The sequence below is a fragment of the Rattus rattus genome, chromosome 16 (assembly GCF_011064425.1).
Source record: "Rattus rattus isolate New Zealand chromosome 16, Rrattus_CSIRO_v1, whole genome shotgun sequence".
In the NCBI taxonomy this organism is placed as follows: Eukaryota; Metazoa; Chordata; class Mammalia; order Rodentia; family Muridae; genus Rattus; species Rattus rattus.
In genome coordinates this window covers 15,491,789-15,509,259 of record NC_046169.1, presented here as the reverse complement: position 1 = coordinate 15,509,259, position 17,471 = coordinate 15,491,789, and the positions used below count along the sequence as shown (strand labels likewise).

Sequence of the window (17,471 nt, the reverse complement as noted above, 5' to 3'; positions counted from 1 at the left end):
TAGGCTGGACACAGTAGGTCTTTCCTTCCTCTGCCCTCCCCTCCCTTCTTTCTTTGAGATATCTGGCCAGCCTGGCACTTAGGATCCTCTCTCAAGTGTTGGGAGTATGAGGGTGTACCTCCAAGCCTGGCCAATGCCTTACCCACAGAATGTTCAGTAACCATGGCCAGTGACAGCTTTAGTGGGTAAGAAGCCTGCTGCTGGGCCTGAGAACCTGAGTTTGATCCCTGGGACCCACGTGCTGGATGAAAGGAGAATCTGCATCTTTAAAACTTTAAATTTTAGGGGTGGAAGAAAGATGTCCTCTGGCCTTCACACATTCATCCACTCACCCAATAAAATGTAAAAAAGAAAAGTTCTATAACAACATTATTCATCACAATAATAGTCCTGAGGCTTTACATGATGCTATACGTTTATTCTGAATCAGACTGTTCAAGGTGGCTCAATTCTTTACAAACTACAACTGTGGAATACATGTTAAAACAGTTAAACAATTTTAACGTCTCTTCCTTAACTATACTGGACACACAGTACACTGGAGCCTGGAGTGTGAGGAGGGACCCTGCTGGTAGGGGGGACCAGTGTGGAGCTCCCGGCTGCTCTGTAGACCTCTTGTCTACTCTATCGCTGTGGAGCTCTCCCTCCAAGGCACCCCTCGATGACTAGAGCCAAACCTACTATCAAACATGAAATGCATTACAGAGCTTCTTCCTAGCATTCACATTCTAACGTTTACAACAATAACAACAGACAGAAATGGACACTTACTGTACCTCTCCCTCTCCAGTGTGGACTCTCTGATGCTTGGAAAGATTTGACTTGCTACAGAAGGTTTTCCCACAGTGGTTACACCAATAGGGTTTTTCACCAGTATGGATTCTGTGATGCTTATTAAAATTCGAACTATGGTTGAAGGCTTTGCCACACTCCTTACACTTATAGGGTTTCTCCCCTGTATGCAGACGTTGATGGGAACTGAGACCTGCGTGCTGACTAAAACTCTTTCCACACTCATTGCACTGATAGGGCTTCTCCCCTGTGTGGATGCGATAGTGTCGAATGAGGCTGCCCTTCCCACTGAAGGCTTTCCCACAGTCTTTACACTGATAGGGCGCCTCTTCTGTGTGCATCCTTTGATGTTTAAGGAGGTCTGAGCTCTGCCCAAAGGCTTTCCCACACTTACAGTCATAGGGCCGGTCCACCAGATGTGTCCGGTAATGAAGGGTAAGGTTGGAGCTGTGGCTGAAAGCCTTCCCACACTTGGTGCACACGTAAGGCTTCTCCCCAGTGTGTGTTCTCCGGTGTTTAGTGAGGTTTGAGCTATTGCTAAAGGCCTTCCCACACTCTGCACATATGTAACGTTTCTCTCCTGGAGCAGGCCTAGCAGACGCTGCTTCTGCCCCTTTCCTGGATCCCGTGTCTTGAAGAGAGGCTTTTGCCCCTCTCTCCCTTTCCAGGTTGTTGGCCCACTGCCTTTCTGACCTCGATCCATACTTATTGGCAGTGATCATGGGCATGATGTTTCTTTTGAGTCCACCTGCATGAGACTCTTCTTCAGAACTTCTCTGTTCATCTGCTGAGTCCTCCTTCTGCGGATTCAATTTAAAACCTGGAAACAGGTGGGTTAAGCGTGTTAGTTGTTCCTTTTCTGAGGGAGCTATTGCAGGGAACAGGACCACCAGGTGAGGTAGTAGATGTGATGTGTGAATCTCACAGCAATAAAATAAAACCCTTGCCCCATCTACTATGGTCTGCATTCACAAGACCCTGCCTGCTCTGTCAATCACCTGATTATTTTACAATTCAGTCTCTAGAAAGACTCTTCCCACTCCGCCCTCCTGGACGCTTGGGAACAGTCTAAATTACACTGAGGTGTTCTGTCTGTGACTTCCCGCTCGCTTCTGCAAAGTACTCAGAGCCAACAGTTACGTGAAGAATCTCTGGTTTTAAGGGTTTCTCAGTCATGCAGATAAAGGAAAGTCAAAGCTCAAGTTCTAGCCGGGTAAACGCCAGGTTTCAACGCCTTAGGTTTGACTGAGATCCACTCAGGGCTCAGACAGACGGGCCAACTTCCTCTGTACCCTGTGCTACTGGCTTCCTCTTCCCATCCAGTGCACCTTCTCGGGGCACCTAAGTTTCTTTGAGACTTTAAGCGAGGCCATCATTGCCAACTCCTCTTTCCTAAGAGCACTTAGAAGCCTTTTCTCCAAACTGGGCAGTAAAGCTTTAGTGATGCACGCCTTTCATCCCAGCACTTGGGAGCCAGGCACATCTCTGTCTTTTGCGGCAGCCTAGTTTACATAGTTCCAGGCCAGGTAGAGACCAAAACAAAAGACAAAAACAAAATTAAAAAACAAGTCACAAACACAAAACAGAATAACCACAACGACCCCACGACAACACAACAACAAACAGCCCATTTCCAGCTCTGGTAATACTTCCTGGCTCTCCACTTTGTGTAGAACTGACAAGTGACTATGAAAAGGGCAATGAATGGAAGGAGACGATTTACCCTATTTTAATTTTTTTTCTTTCAACTGTCATAATTTACCCTTAAGTCTTTACAGTTGAATACAATTCCATTGTGTGTGTATACATTTTCTTTATCCATTGACTCATAGGCTGGTTCCATATTTTGGATCTATATTTGGGAACAGAGCTGTGGTAAAATTGGCCCATCTCTGTGATACACGGATTCGCAATCCTACAGACAGGAAGCAGGGTACAGTGGTCATAGCTCTAGTCCCAGCACTTGGGAGCGGTGGAGGCAGGACCAGGAGTTCAAGGTCACTTTCTCTTACTAAGCACTTTTGAGGCCAGTAGCCTACTTTAATTAAGAAAACAAGTTTTTTGTGTGGGGGTGTTTTGCCTACATGTACGTAAGTGTGCTGCGTGCATGCCTGGTGCTGTGGAGGGCAGAAAAGGGGGCCGGCCCACTTGGAACTGCAGTTGTGGACTGTTTTAAGCTACCATATGGGAACTGAAAATGTTCCTCTGCAAAAGCAGCAAGTGTTTGTAACTGTAGACCCATCTTTCTAGTCACAATTATCCTAATCTTTAAAAGATTTATTTTCATGTACGTGTGTGTCTCATTTCTTATGCCCATGAATCTGCCACACATATGAGGGTGTCTGCAAAGGCCAAAGAGGCCATTAGGTCTCTTGAAGTGGGAGTCCCAGGCAGTTGTGAGCAACTGAATGTAGGAACTGGACTGAAGCGTTCGTCCTCTGTAAGAGCAGCAACTGCTGATCTGCTGAGTCATCTCTCCAAGGAGGAGGAAGGAGAAGCTGCCACAGGTTAGGAGTCAAGAAAACGTGGCCCTGAGAGCCGGCCAATTAGCTAAGGGTTATCCACAGCAAAGTAGATTCTAGTGGCACAGAGGGGAGGTATCTGCCCAGCTCTTGTCCTGTTAAGGAAATTATTGTGAACAATAAAAGTTGTGTGTCTTTTATCTGGGAACTAAATGGTCAAAGGTAGGGTAGAAACCCTGGATTGGGATTAAAAATTTCAACAACATTCCAGCTCTTAATTCATATCTATGAATTAGGTCCAAAATCTATTGACAATGGTTCAAGGTGTGGTCAGTCAGGAGTACATGCCTATCAATGATCTGTATTAGTCTGTACTCACTCGTGTGGTGCTGGCAAGAGCAGAGGTTTGAGTTGGGAGGTTGGCTATTCCAGTCTGAATCAAGTTTCAAAGGGCCAGAGTCTCAGAATCCAAAGGAAGGCAGAGGAGACAGAAGTGTAGAAGCGAGCAGACTGAGGTAGAAGACTGTGATCGTATTCTAAAACCAGGTGCTGTGGGGGAATGTTTCAACCTACAAGGAGGAGGGCATCTTAGGGTTTCCTTGCCGTGAAGGGACACCATGAGCAAGGCAAATCTTAACAAAAACATTTAATTGGGGCTGGCTTACAGTTTCAGAGGTTTAATCCATTATCATTATGGCGGGAAGCATGGCAGTGTGCAGGCAGACATGGTGCTGGAGGAGCCACGAGTTCTACATCTTGATCAGCAGGCAGCAGAAGGGGACTGTCTTCTGGTTCCACACTGGGCATGAGTGTAGGCATAGGAGACCTCAAAACCCATTGAGACAGTGACACCTCCAACAAGGCCATGCCTCCTCCAACAAGGCCACGCCTCCTAATAGTGCCACTACCTGTGGGCCAAGCCTATCAAACTATCATGTTCCACTCCCCAGTCCCCATAGGCTAGTAGCTATAGCATAATGCAAAATACACTTAGTTCAGCTTCTAAAGTCCCCACAGTCTAGCTCAACAATGTTTAAAAGTCCAAAGTTCAAAATCTCTTCTGAGACTCATGCAATCCTTTAACTGTAATCCCTTATAAAATCAAAATCAAGAAGCAGATCATATACTTCCACCATGACAGGATATACACTGCCATTCTAAAATGTCATAGTGAGGACCACAGCAAGACCAAAATCAGTTGAGCAAACTCCAAACTCTGCATCTCCATGTCTGACGTCCAACTCTGTCTGTCCCAGCTTTGCTGACTCCACCTCTCTCTCTCGTGCTGGTTCCACTCCCTCCGTGGCAGCAGCTTTCCTTGACAAGTATCCCAAGGCTCTGGCATCTCTTAGCACCATGAAATGCCCAGCTCTGCCCTCTGCAGCACTCCAGGCTCTGGCTGACCCCACTCCACTGCTGCTGTGCTTGGGTCACGCCAGGGGACTGGCAGCCCGAATACACTGGGGTCTTCCGCTGCAGCTAGGCTTCACTTTGAACGATAGCCTCCCATAGTCTTTCTTCCTGGTGCCAAGCCTCAACTTCTTTGCCACGTTTCCTTTCGTCCTGGGCCTTCAACTGCAACTGATGCTGCATCTTCAACAATGGTCTTTCCTTTCGCAGTTTGCTATGCTTGATCAAAATGCCCCTCATAAGAGTGAATAACATGACAGAGTCTATGCTAGGTTTCTGTGAGATACCCTTTGTCAGTGCAATTAATCTGGTCTCTTCACCTTAGCCTCAGGAAGACTCAGACACGGGCAAAAAGCAGCTACATTCTTTACTGAAATATCACAAGAACAATCTCTGGGCAACATAGTAAAATTATTTTCCTCTGAATCCCCCTGAGCCAGGCCCCCACAGTTCAAGTCACCCTCAACACCACTCACTGTGTTCTATGCGCCTACTAGTGTGCCCCATTAAACTCCACTTAAAGCATTCCACTGCTTTGCTAATCCAAAGTTCCAAAATCCACATTCCTCCAAACAAAGGCACGGTCAAGCCCATCACAGCAATACCCCAGTCCCTGGTACCAACTTCTTAGGGGTTCATTGCTGTGAAGGAACACAATGATCAAGGCAACTCTCAAAAGACAAACATTTAATTGGGGCTGACTTATGGTTTGAAAGGTTTAGTCCATCATCATCATGCTGGGAAGCATGGTGGTGTGATGACAGACATGGTGTAGGAGGAGCCGAGAGTTCTACATCTTAATCAGCAGGCAGCAGAAGGGGACTGTCTTCTGGAGGAGGCTCTGATAACACACTGGGTGGTGCCTAGTCATAGGAAACCTCAAAGCCCACAACAGTGACACCAACAAGGCCACACCCACTCCAACAAGGCCACACCCACTCCAACAAGACCACACCCACTCCAACAAGGCCACACCTACCCCAACAAGGCCACACCCACTCCAACAAGGCCACACCCACTCCAAAAAGGCCACACCTCCTAACAGTGCCATTCCTTGGGCCAAGCATTCAAATGCATGAGACCATGGAGGCCAAACCTACTCAAACTACCACTGAGGGTCTTCCTTCTTTTTTGGAGGGGGTGTGGAGGGGAGGGCAGGGTCTCACTCTGCACTCTCCTGGAACACACTAGGAATGCAACAGTCCCCGAGGCCTTAGCATAACTGAAGCCATGATGGAAATACCATTCAGGCTTTAGAACTCAACACAGGCAGGAACACCCGCCGAAACAAGAACAAAGATGGAATCCATTAAAGTCCACAGTCCAAGAAAGTCCCTAAATGTTCTAGCCCGGGTTTTTGGCTGGCTAATGCTCTTTTATGGCTGAGGTGTCAACCAAGGATGTGGTTTTTATTCTTAAAAGCACAGCCTAAGAAAGGCTACAGACTGCACTTGTGTCTGCACCTGAACATAAAGACTTTCTCTTGGCTTGAACCCATTTCTGAGTAGTCTCAGGTGGATACCTCACAAAGGTAGGCCTAAGGTGGCTTTAAACTCACGGCAGTCCTCCTGCTTCAGACTTCCAAGAACTATGAGCAGTTATGTTTTTGGTTTTCTCCATGTATAATTATAGTCCATGGAAGCCCCAGGTAACTGGAAGACGGTATTAATAATTCCAAACAATGAAAAACAGTTAATAGGGTTTTTTTAATAGTTCAGTTTTTATGTTTCTCAAACAATATGATTTTGTTGTTTCTTAAATCGGAGTGTCAATATATATATAGCTCAGGTTGGCCTTGAACTCTTCCACCTTGGCCTTTTGAGTGCTAGGATTACAGTAGGATTACAGGATACGTGACACCACACTTGGCTGTAGAATGTGGGAGTTTTGTTGTTTACTTTTATGTTTTAAATTTGCTTATTTTATGAGTGCTCTGTCTCCATGTATGTAGGTCTACCACATTTATGTTGGTACCTACAGAGTCAGAACAAAGAACTAGATCAACCTAGAATTAGAGTTACAGGTGCTAGCGTGCCACCACATGGGTGCTGGGAACCGATCTCAGGCCCTCTGCAGGAGTAACGAGTGCTCTTAACTACCAACTCCCTCCAGCCTCCTATAATGTGGCTTTCTAAAAAAAACTTTGGGCCAAGTGTGGTGGTGCAGCACTCTCAGTCCAGCACTCAGAAGGAATAGGCAGGTAGCTCTTTATGAGTCTGAGGCCAGCTTGGTTTATGTAGTGAGTTCTAGGACAGCCAAGACCCCATAGTGGGACCCTGCCCAAATGAATGAATGAATAAATTAGTTAATAAATAGAAATAATTACTGTGTGTGTGTGCAGGTATTCCTGAAACCGTGCGTGTGGGGGTCAGTTCTTTCCTTCCATCAGGTAGGTTTCAGGGATGGAACTCAGGTCTCTAGGCTTCCAGAGCAAGCATTTTAACTGCTGAGCCATCCCGTCAGTCCTAAGATGTACATTTTTAAACAATCATTTTGGATTATGTGCCTGCCTGTCTGAATGTGCATCAAATATGTGTAGGCATCCGTGGGACTGGAAGTGGGCGTTGAAAGTAAACCGTGAACCAGGGTCTTCTGAGAGAGCAGCTACTGCTCCTAACTGCGTCACATCTCCAGCCCTAAGAACAGCTTTCTGCTTGTTTTATTCTTTTTGAGACGAGGTCTCTTTACCATTTTACCATTGGTTGTTTTGAAGCACACTCCATAGGCCAGGCTGACCTGCACAGAGATCTCACGGGCCTCTGCCTCCTGAGTGCTGGAACTAGAGGTGTGTGCTATTATACCTGACACAAGAATATGGTTTAACAGGGCTCAAAGCTTGCTTTCCAAGAGAGAACTTCAAGTGTCTAGGACATTGTAAGCAACTCAGGCAATTTCTCAGGCCTATGGCTCTGCTCGTGAGCATACCTATCCATGAAACATGGTAAGAACAAGATTTGGAACAACGTGCTGTATTTTCACCAACATGTAAGTTTGATTATTCTTTGCAGATGTTTTTACTCCACATAAATGAAGGTAAATAAGAACAGAAACGACCAGTATAAAGTAAGGCTGCTATGTATTACATAAATCATGATTTGTGGAGATCTGAGCTAGGGAACAGCTAGTTGCCCTAATGTACTTTTTTGAGACGAAGTCTCAACAAATCCAGACTGGTCCTGAATTCTCCATGGAGCCAAGGCTGAGCCTGAATGTGAGTGCTGGGGTTGCAGGTGAGTGCCATTACATGTGCTTTAAGTGGTCCAGGGATGCAGCCCAGGGCCTCCTGCATGCTGCTCCAGCACTCTACAACATGGGCTGCTTTTCCTTACCCTAACTTTTGGCCTGTGTTAAGTCTGCAGAGGTTCAAAAAGGTTCGACCTTTCCCAGACCCAGTCTGTTCTGCTCTGAATCCCAGGAACTACCCTTAGGCCTAACACTTTCCATGTTTTCCAGCTGTACTTGAGTCTGCCAGTGGGTACACCAAAAGACGTAAGGGCAGGAACAGTGTACAAATGAGGCTTCTATTCCATTTTCTCTTTACCCAATGGCAAGACCTGGAGCAGAGCTCCTAGCATGTGAGTCCTTCCATCCCTACCAAGGCTCAGCTCTTGTCTGGTTCGGGCAATAACAGGTCTTCCTTCCTAGCCCTTTGGACTCCCAGGCAGGCAGCCATACCTTGCCACTGTCTTCCAGCTTAGTGCTACACTGGCTCATCCAGCCTGTCCCTATCTCTCCATCGGTCTCACTCCTTCTTCAAACTGAGCTCACTCCACTCAACCTTCTACAGCGTGTTGCCTGGCCTAGTGCTGGGAACCTGTCTGAGACGACAGGGTTTGGGAGAGGGAAGTGCATGCCTTCTGCTCTACCAGTCAGGCCGATCCAGACACTACCTCTCTCCTGGACCCTGAGAGGGGTCCTTACCTTGGCGCTTTCTTGGGTCCTGAGTGAAAACCTCCTCTTCACCAGTCTCTTGGATGTACAGGGGCCCCCAAAACTCATATTTAGGGCTGGCATCCACAGGTTGGGTCTCAGTGCTGCTTAAGGACTCCATTGCAGTTCCTGAAGTTGATATTTTCTCCCAAGACTGCTTCTGTTCATTTGGAGATGAGACCTAGGACAATAAGAAATGGCTGGGTATATGCAATGCGAGCTATGCAGACCTTTTTAAGGAAAGGAAAATGCCCATCCCACTTGGTTCCCAAGGCTACTTCAAGACAAAAGCGGATAATAGGGAGAAACATGATCCAGCTCCCCGGAAAATTCTGTCTGGTTAATCTTGTTGGACAGTGCGGAGTAGTTTCTGCCTTCCAGCCTACAGGAAGGTAAACAACTTAAACTAGCTTCAGGAAGTCACTGAAACTGAGCAGATTTACCAGGCTCCTTCCTGCCAGAATAAGCAATAACAGCAAGAGTTCCTCTGAGACTAGGAACAGAGCTGCAAAGGATATGCAGACCAGCTGAGCCGCCTGAAACAGGACACTCTCTAACCTGCTGAGCCATGCCTATGCTCCAGGTACATCCAGCTGATCTGTGACCTGTCACAAATGTTGGGGTGGGCTTTGGTGATGCAGCTGTCTTTGAGTCATTTCTGCTCCTGTAAGTAATCCCTCACCCACATTCCCATTACGTAACCCCAATAAAAGTCCAAGTTTACCAAGCTGGACTTTGATGGAACCTGTACAGTCTGCCATGGATTCCCTATGGGGCTGAGCAGATGTGTGTATCACATCTCCCCAGGGAACGTTTTACATACAAGGACAAGCCTGATGGCTGCCTAGAAAGTTATGTTCTGGGTCTCCTAGCATCTGAGGGCCTCCCGCCCACCTGCAGTCCAGGCTCATCCAGTTCTTGCTCCAGGTCTTCCAGGAGAGTGACGGCCTCCTCTGCATTCTCAGGGCAGTGCTGCTGAACCCAGGCCTGGAGCTCTCGGGGCAGGATGGTCAGGAACTGCTCCAGAACCAGTAGCTCTAGAATCTGCTCCTTGGTGTGGATCTCAGGCTGTAGCCACTCACAGCAGAGCACCCGAAGCTGGCTCAGTGCCTCTCGGGGCCCAGGAGTGTCATGGTACCCAAACTGCCTGAAGCGCTGACGGGATAGCTCTAGGCTAGGGCGGCCCTTGTCCTTCTCTTCCTCCTCTTCAGCTTTAACGGTGGAAGGTCCCAACTGCTCCAGAGTGTCATGGTACCCAAACTGCTTGAAGCTCTTACGGGATAGCTCTAGACTAGGGCGGCCCTTGTCCTTGTCTTCCTCCTCTTCAGCTTTAATGGTTGAAGGTCCCATTGACTCAAGAGTGTCCTGGTTTCCAGACTGCCTGAAGCGCTTTCGGGATAGCTCTAGGCTAGGGCGGCACTTGTCTTTTTCTTCATCCTCTTCAACTTTAATGGGCGAAGGTCCCATAGACTCCTGAGGTGGCCTGGGGCCCAGAACTGTGGCCATGCCCACCACCTTGGTCATGACACAGACTCCAGAACCAGCAGGACTCTTAGGAGTAGGCCTGGAGCCTTTGGGTTTCTGGTTCTTAAAGTGCCACACTCCAAACCTACAAAAACATAGTTGTCATAAAATTATAAGAAAACAAAAATATGTCTTTCTGGCTCTATCAAGGGGGCCACCAGACAACTACCATATAAAAAGTATTGTTCACAGATGGTAGGATGGCTCAGTGGATCAATGTGTTGCTGCTAGGCCTGGTTAGACCCTTATGACCCACACAGTGGTATATGGAAAGAACCAGCTTGTGCAAATTGTCCTCTGACCACGAGTGCAACACACACACACACACACACACACACACACAAAGTATAAAAATGGATAAAAACTGGATTAAAAAAAGGACATTCAGAAATGTCCTTTATAGGAAAATGGATGGAAATGGAGATTATCACATTACGCGAGATAACCCAGACTCACCAAAATAAGCACGTTCTCTCTCCCACGCAGAATGTGAAGAGTGGGACCAGACAAAGTAAAGGGATGTGGAGGGGGTAAAGGGAGTATGAGGGACAAGAACAGGAGCACGGACTGAGTACGATTAAAGCAGGTTTATGTGCTGTGATTACAGGAATAAGAATGGCCCCCTAGAGGCTCAGACTGTATTATTTGGAAGGGGTAGGAGGATTAGGAGGCAAGGCCTTGTTGATAGAAATGTGACACTGAGGAGGATCTTGAGGTTTCAAAAGTCCACACTAAGCCCAGTGCTGCTCTCTCCGCCTATAGATCAGAATGTAGCTCTCAGCTACTGCCCCAGTGCCTACCTGCGTGCCACCATGCTTCCTGCCATGATAATAATGGACCTAACCTCTGGAACAGCTTTTAATTAAGCACTTTCTCTTCTAAGAGTTAGTGTAGTCATGGTGTCTTTTACAACTGCCTGAAGCGCTAAGAGACTAAGAAGAGACTAAGAAGCTATGCATGGAGTATCATAACGAAGTACTTTGTACTATTAACTCATACAAAATTAGTACTATTTCACATCTTACAACTACAGGTATCTTAGTTTCTATGGTTTCAGCAAGCTATCTAATTCTGACTGTGTCAGCACGAGCATATATGTTCCAGACTAGCGCTACCTAGCTTATTAAAATAGTGGAGTATAAGGGTTAAGAAGATAGTTCAAAAGCAAAGTATCTGCCTTGAGGATTCAAAGCTTTGGGTTCCACCCCTAGCACCAAACAAACAGAAGAACAAAAACCTAATTAGTATGGACACTGAACTCTACCTGACTTACTTTAAGGAGAACACACTCATTTTTTCTTTTCCTTTTTGGGTTTGGGCTTGTGTGCCTGTATGTGCGTGTGTACATATGTAGAGGCTAGCTTGCCTATGCATGCCATGTGTGTATAGGTCAGGGGTCAATGCCAGAGGTCTACCTCTATCACTCTTCATCTCATTGTTCTGAGACAGGGTCTCCCACTGTACCTGGAGTGTATGGACCGGTGAAACCAGGAATCTGCCAGTCTCTGCCCTTCCAGTATTAAGATTTCAGGCATAAGCAGACATATCTGGGCTTTTCACCTGTAGGCTCAGGTACTCAGGCCTGTACAGAAAACGCTTTACCAACTAAGTCACTTCCCAAACCCCATATTCAAGTTTAAATGTCTTTAGCTGAACAATTTTTTAAAAATCTTGCGGTTTTTGTGTGTGTGTGCACGCACACACTCTTATATTTATAGGGATCAGTGTGGGAAACCCTACAGCTACAGGTATTTGTGAACTGCCTAACATGGGTGCTGAAAACCAAATTTGGGTTCTCTGCCAAGAGCAATACATATTCTTAACCACTGAATCATCTTTCCATTATCTTCCCTTCGTAATTAATCAATTGTGTGTAGGGGGAACAGGAGGCATGTACAGAGGTTAGAGGTTAAAGCTCTCAGTTTTGTCCTTCCACCATGTGGGTCCCAGGGATCAAACTCAGGCCAACATGCTTGGGGACAAGCATGTTTATGGGCTGACCCATCATTTGTGGCCCTGCAGTTAGATCTCTTTTTGTTAATAAGACTACACTGTCGCTGTCTTCAGACACACCAGAAGAGGGCATCCGATCTCATAACAGATGGCTGTGAGCCACCATGTGATTGCTGGGATTTGAACTTAGGATCTCTGGAGAAGCAGTCAGCGTTCTCAACCACTGAGCCATCTCTCCAGCCCATGCTTACAGTTCTTTAGTCTGACAGGATATATATTGCTGAAAAAATTGAGAGGAAAAATTCAATCAAAATAGGTGAAGCAAACAAAAAAAAAATGCTTAAAAATATTTTTCTTCTAAGCTTTGAACATTTGGTATCTCCCAGTTGATACCTTAGAATACAGAAGAGTAGCTGAACGCCTGCTGCTTGACCATTGGGTGTGCCCTGCCTTCCTGGAGCTTTCTACTTTGTGGGAGGTGAGAAGCAAAGAAATATTGAGTATCAGCCTCTCACTCCTGGGAGCCTAAATATATTTAGTAAGAGAATGCATAAATGAACATTTTATGCTTGTGATGGGCAGCATGACTGCCATCCCAGCATTCTGAGACTGGCCAAAGCCAGCACCCCACTACATGGTGAGAGGCGGTACCCTCAGAAACAAACCAACAAAATAAAAAATAAAAAGGAGGGGCTGGAGAGGTGGCTCAGTGGTTAAGAGCACCGACTGCTCTTCCAGAGGTCCTGAGTTCAAATCCCAGCAACCACATGGTGGCTCACAACCACCCGTAATGGAGTCCGATGCCCTCTTCTGGTGTGTCTGAAGACAGCTACAGTGTACTCATATACAAAATAAATAAATAAATCTTAAAAAAAAAAAATAAAAAAAAAAAAGGAGGTGGGGAGAACAGGGTGGGAGATAGGCTACAAAGTAGGAAAAAAGAAAAGCTTCCACATGACATGTGGGGTCTTTTTGTTTGCCTTTTTGGTTTTGGCAAGATTTAAAAATATCTGGTAATAAAGTATCTTGGCACCTTGCTCCCTTCCCGCCAAGAGAGCCAGTAATTTCACATTTGGTAATACTGAGCTTGCCATGTGAAGATTTCCTCCAGGTCTAAGTTTCTGAAATTTTTCTTTGTTATAAAATCAAAAAGTATTTGGGTAGAAAAACAGGACTAATTTAACACTTTCATAGAAAAAAGTAACTTTAAAACGGCTATCTAAAGCAGGGTGTGGTATGCATGCCTTAATCCTAGCACGTGAGAGGTAGAGGCAGGGGGATCTCTGAGTTAGAAGCCAGCCAGCATAGTCTAATGACAGAGTTCCAGGACAGCCAGGCAGGGCTACACAGAGAAACCCTGTCTTGAAAAATAACAAAGATGAAAAACAAAGCCATCTAAAGGTGTAACTCAGCTGGCAAGATGGCTCGGAGGGTGACAGACGCAACCTGCTGCTGGGTTTGAGCCTGGTGCCCATATAATAAAAGGGAAGCACTCAGCTGTGCCAATTGTCCTTTGACATACACAGACAGACAGACAGACAGACACACACACAGTAAAAAATAAAAACCTAACTCTTAAGGTCTAGCAGCAGCAGAAGCTTATGATCTATTCAAGTCAGGCTTTTGGTCACTTCCCAACTTTTCTCTCCTTTATACAAATTCTGCAAAGTTTATAAGCCCCCCTCCCTTAATCAGCCTCAATTTAGCTCTGTGCGATGTATAAATAAATCAAACTATCACAGATTGTAGCAAATGCACAGCAGTTACTACCAAGTGACAGCGAATGCCCTTAAAGACACTCTGTACTTGGAAACTGAAGTCATGGTGGCACACGCCTGTAATTACAGCACTGAAGAGAACAGAGACAGGAGGATCACCAACAGAGGCTACACAGTAAGACCCTATCTCAAACCGAGCAAACTAATTTTCAAAAAGCTTCTAGGCAAGCCAATAATTCTGAGGAGCATAACTGCTGGGCAGATCTAATAGCTAAGACATTCTCAGAGTGAGCCAAATTCTACATCATTTCAATAGCCCTGAACCAATACTCGGTTTCTCTTCAGAAGTCTTCCAGCACTTGAAAAACAACTTTCGTGTGTTGATGTTTTGTTGTTGTTGTTCATAGTTGTTTTCTGTCCCCTTACAACCCAGATTTCCAACTATGTCACCCACCAAATAAATCAATCACCTTTTAATCCTATATTCGTTTTACAAACGATCGTCTAAAAATCTTTCCAGACTCGAGCGGATCCTTGTTCAGTGCACACAAAGCCCAACGAGACTAATTCCCCGCCTGGATTGGACATTACCCAAGATTAATGAGATTCGGGTTTTCACAGGCGGTTTCTACCATTGGGCTTGTTCTTTACAATTAGTCCTGAGTTTAGATCTCAGGGCGAGAACTCGGGGAAAAAAGAAGGTATTTCCCTCGGGCTAACAGACAATAACAGAGAGACCAGAAAAGCGACTCCGGAAGCAAAAGAAACAGGGTTTTGTTCCAGAGAGCCCTCGGGGGTGGAAAAGGCTTTCCTAAGAGCGGCGCCTACAACGGCTGGGCGGGGCGCTCCTCCTTAGACAATCTCCCAGAACCACCATGGAAGAATTCCCCGAACCAGAACCAGAGCGGCTAAACCCGTCCCACCCTCTCTAAACCTTTCGGCCAACGCTTCCCCGACCGCTAGGCTAACCTGGGACTCGCAGGCTCACCGTGACTCAGAACCGCTTTGGAGTCTGGAATCCTCACAGCGGCTGAACCATAGCACAACCGGAAGTACGTCAGAGCCCCGCCTCGCAGGAGGGGGGCGCAGCCGCCCCTCTAGGAATCCGAGAGTTCTCGGTATCCTGATTCAACCGGTACTGGGACTTCTTAGTTGTGGTCTGTTCCCCCAGACTCCCATTCCTTTTTTATTCTCATTCTTTCTCACTCCCTTTCTCCCCCTCATCTCCCCTTTCTTTCTTTCTTTTTTGGGGGAGGGGTGGTTATGTAGCCCTGGCTGTTCTGAAAATTACTCAGTAGACCAGGCTGGCCTCGAATTCAGGGGTTCACCTGTCTCTGCCCCTCGAGTGCTGGGGTTAAAGGCATGAGCCACTGCCTGGCTCCCTTTTTGTTTCTGAGACAAACATGTTATTGTATAGCCCTGGCTGGCTCGGAACTCTATGTATACCAGCTGGTCTCGAACTCTGTAAACGACCCACTTGCCTCCGGATCCATGAGTAAAGAGCTTGCTAAACAAGCATGAGGACTTAAGTTTGGAGTTCCAGTACCACACACACACACACACAACCACGGTATGGGCCGGGAGGATCCCTGCAGCCTTCCCGCCTAGTTCAGTGAGTTCCAGTACCCCCCCCCCACACACACACGCACACAAAACCACGGTATGTCACATGCTTGTAATCTGAGTGCTGGGAGGATCCCTGCTGCCTGTTGTCTGGGCCGCCTCGTTCCAGATCAGTGACACCTTGTCTCAAAAACAAGGTAGAGAAGCAATTGAAGAAGACACCTTTTCCCTTCACATGTTTGCAGACACACTTGTGTACATGACCACTGTATTACTCAGGGTTCTCCAGAGTCACAGAACTTAGGGAATGTCTATACGGAGCGAATTTATTGGAATGACTTACAGTCTGTAGTCCAACTACCCCAACAATGGTCAGCTGTGAATGGGAAGTCCAAGAATCTAGCAGTTGCTCAGTCCCACGAGGCTAGTCGTTTCAGCTGGTCTTCTGTAGACGTAGGTTCCAACAGATGGGCTGACACGTAAGTGCAAGCAGGCGATGAGAGAATCTTCCTTCTGATGTCCTTTTGCAGGTTTCCAGCAGAAGGTGTGGCCCAGATTAAAGGTGTGTGTCACCACGCCCGGATCTGGGACTTGTTTTCTCTCAGTCTGACCTGGAATTTAGAGATCTCCTTGCCTTAGTCTCCAGGGATTAAAGGTATGCAATACTTTGCCTTGGCAAGTTTTTCGTAGTCACTATGCCTCAAGATCTCCATGCCAAGATCCAGGTCAGAAACTTGGGTCTTCCAGCCTCAAGATCTGGATCACAGGTGAGCCCTCCAATTCTGGATTGTAGTTCATTCCAGATATAGTCAAGTTGACAACCAGGAATACAATACAATATTAGGAGCACAACACAAAGAACAATCTGCCTGAGCTCTTATTTATGAAGAAACCAGTGTCTTGACAGGCCAGATCCGGTGCATGCTGGAATGTTAATTGACAGCAAAGCTGAGACTAGATTTTGATTCTCTATTTGTGTATATTTGTTTTATCACTATAACTTTTTTCAGTGCTGGGGTGGAACCCAATGCCTTATGCAAGGTGGTACTTCCCTCTGTCATCAATATATTTGTATATATATAATATATATGTATATATATGTAATATATATGTATATATATATATTTATTTATTTATTTAGAGCTGGGTGTGGGGGTACACACTTGTAGCCCCAGCACTTGTGAGTTGGATGTTGGGTGATCAGGTGTGTAAAGTCATTCTCAATTACATAAATTCCAGGCCAGTTTGGCCTACATGAGACTCTGTTTTAAAAAAAACAAAAACTTAAAACCAGGACTGGAGTGATTGACTCAGTGGTTACCAGCACCGGCTGCTCTTCCAGAGGTCCTGAGATCAATTCCCAGCAACCACATGGTGGCTCACAACCATCTGTAATGGGATCTGATGCCCTCTTCTGGTGTGTCTAAAGACAGAGCACTTACATATGTAAAATAAAAAAACTAAGAACTAAAGCAGACGAAACAAAAATATGAGGTATGACAAGTTATTCATTCATATCATGTTAAATTAAGTAATTTTATGATGATCCACCTTTTCCCATTAGTATAACCATGACCGTATAACAAGAAAGGAAAACAAGGAAAATTAGTTACTGTGACATAGGACTTGCTGTGGTTTAGCACATGCATTTCCTTTATTTCCTTTTCAGAAATAGTCTGATTTCCAACGAGTCCACTGAACAAATACGTCTCAAGAATGTGTACTATAGGGTTGGGGATTTAGCTCAGTGGTAGAGCGCTTGCCTAGCAAGCGCAAGGCCCTGGGTTCGGTCCCCAGCTCTGAAAAAAAAAAAAAGAATGTGTACTGTGTCAGGTATGTATTATGACACAAAAGTTGACAAGTGGCAAATACCCAAATTGGGGGCTGGGCAGATGGCTCAGTGGGCAAAATGCTTGACAAATATATGTGACTTTTTCTTTCTTTTTTTTTAAGATTTACTTATTAATTATATATAAGTACACTGTAGCTGTCTTCAGATACACCAGAAGAGGGCATCAGATCTCATTACAGATGGCTGTGAGCCACCATGTGGTTGCTGGGATTTGAACTCAGGACCTCTGGAAGAACAGTCAGTGCTCTTAACCACTGAGCCATCTCT

At 45.9% G+C, this 17,471-nt stretch overlaps 1 protein-coding gene across 2 annotated transcripts; it reads right to left on the bottom strand.

Moving 5' to 3' along the window:
- Positions 1-397: 397 nt before the first annotated feature.
- On the bottom strand, positions 398-14,833 carry Zscan21 (zinc finger and SCAN domain containing 21). Of its 2 annotated transcripts, none has more exons than XM_032887006.1 (4): positions 14,759-14,833; positions 9,489-10,203; positions 8,586-8,775; positions 398-1,612 (listed from the first exon to the last, which is right to left on the bottom strand). In XM_032887006.1, the coding sequence occupies exons 2-4, from the start codon at positions 10,116-10,118 to the stop codon at positions 768-770; spliced, it is 1,665 nt and encodes a 554-aa protein (XP_032742897.1). In that variant the 5' UTR covers positions 10,119-10,203; positions 14,759-14,833; the 3' UTR covers positions 398-767. The 2 variants fall into 2 exon arrangements, with proteins under 2 accessions (XP_032742897.1, XP_032742898.1); XM_032887007.1 differs by having other exon boundaries at positions 14,778-14,827.
- Between the last annotated feature and the right edge of the window lie 2,638 nt (positions 14,834-17,471).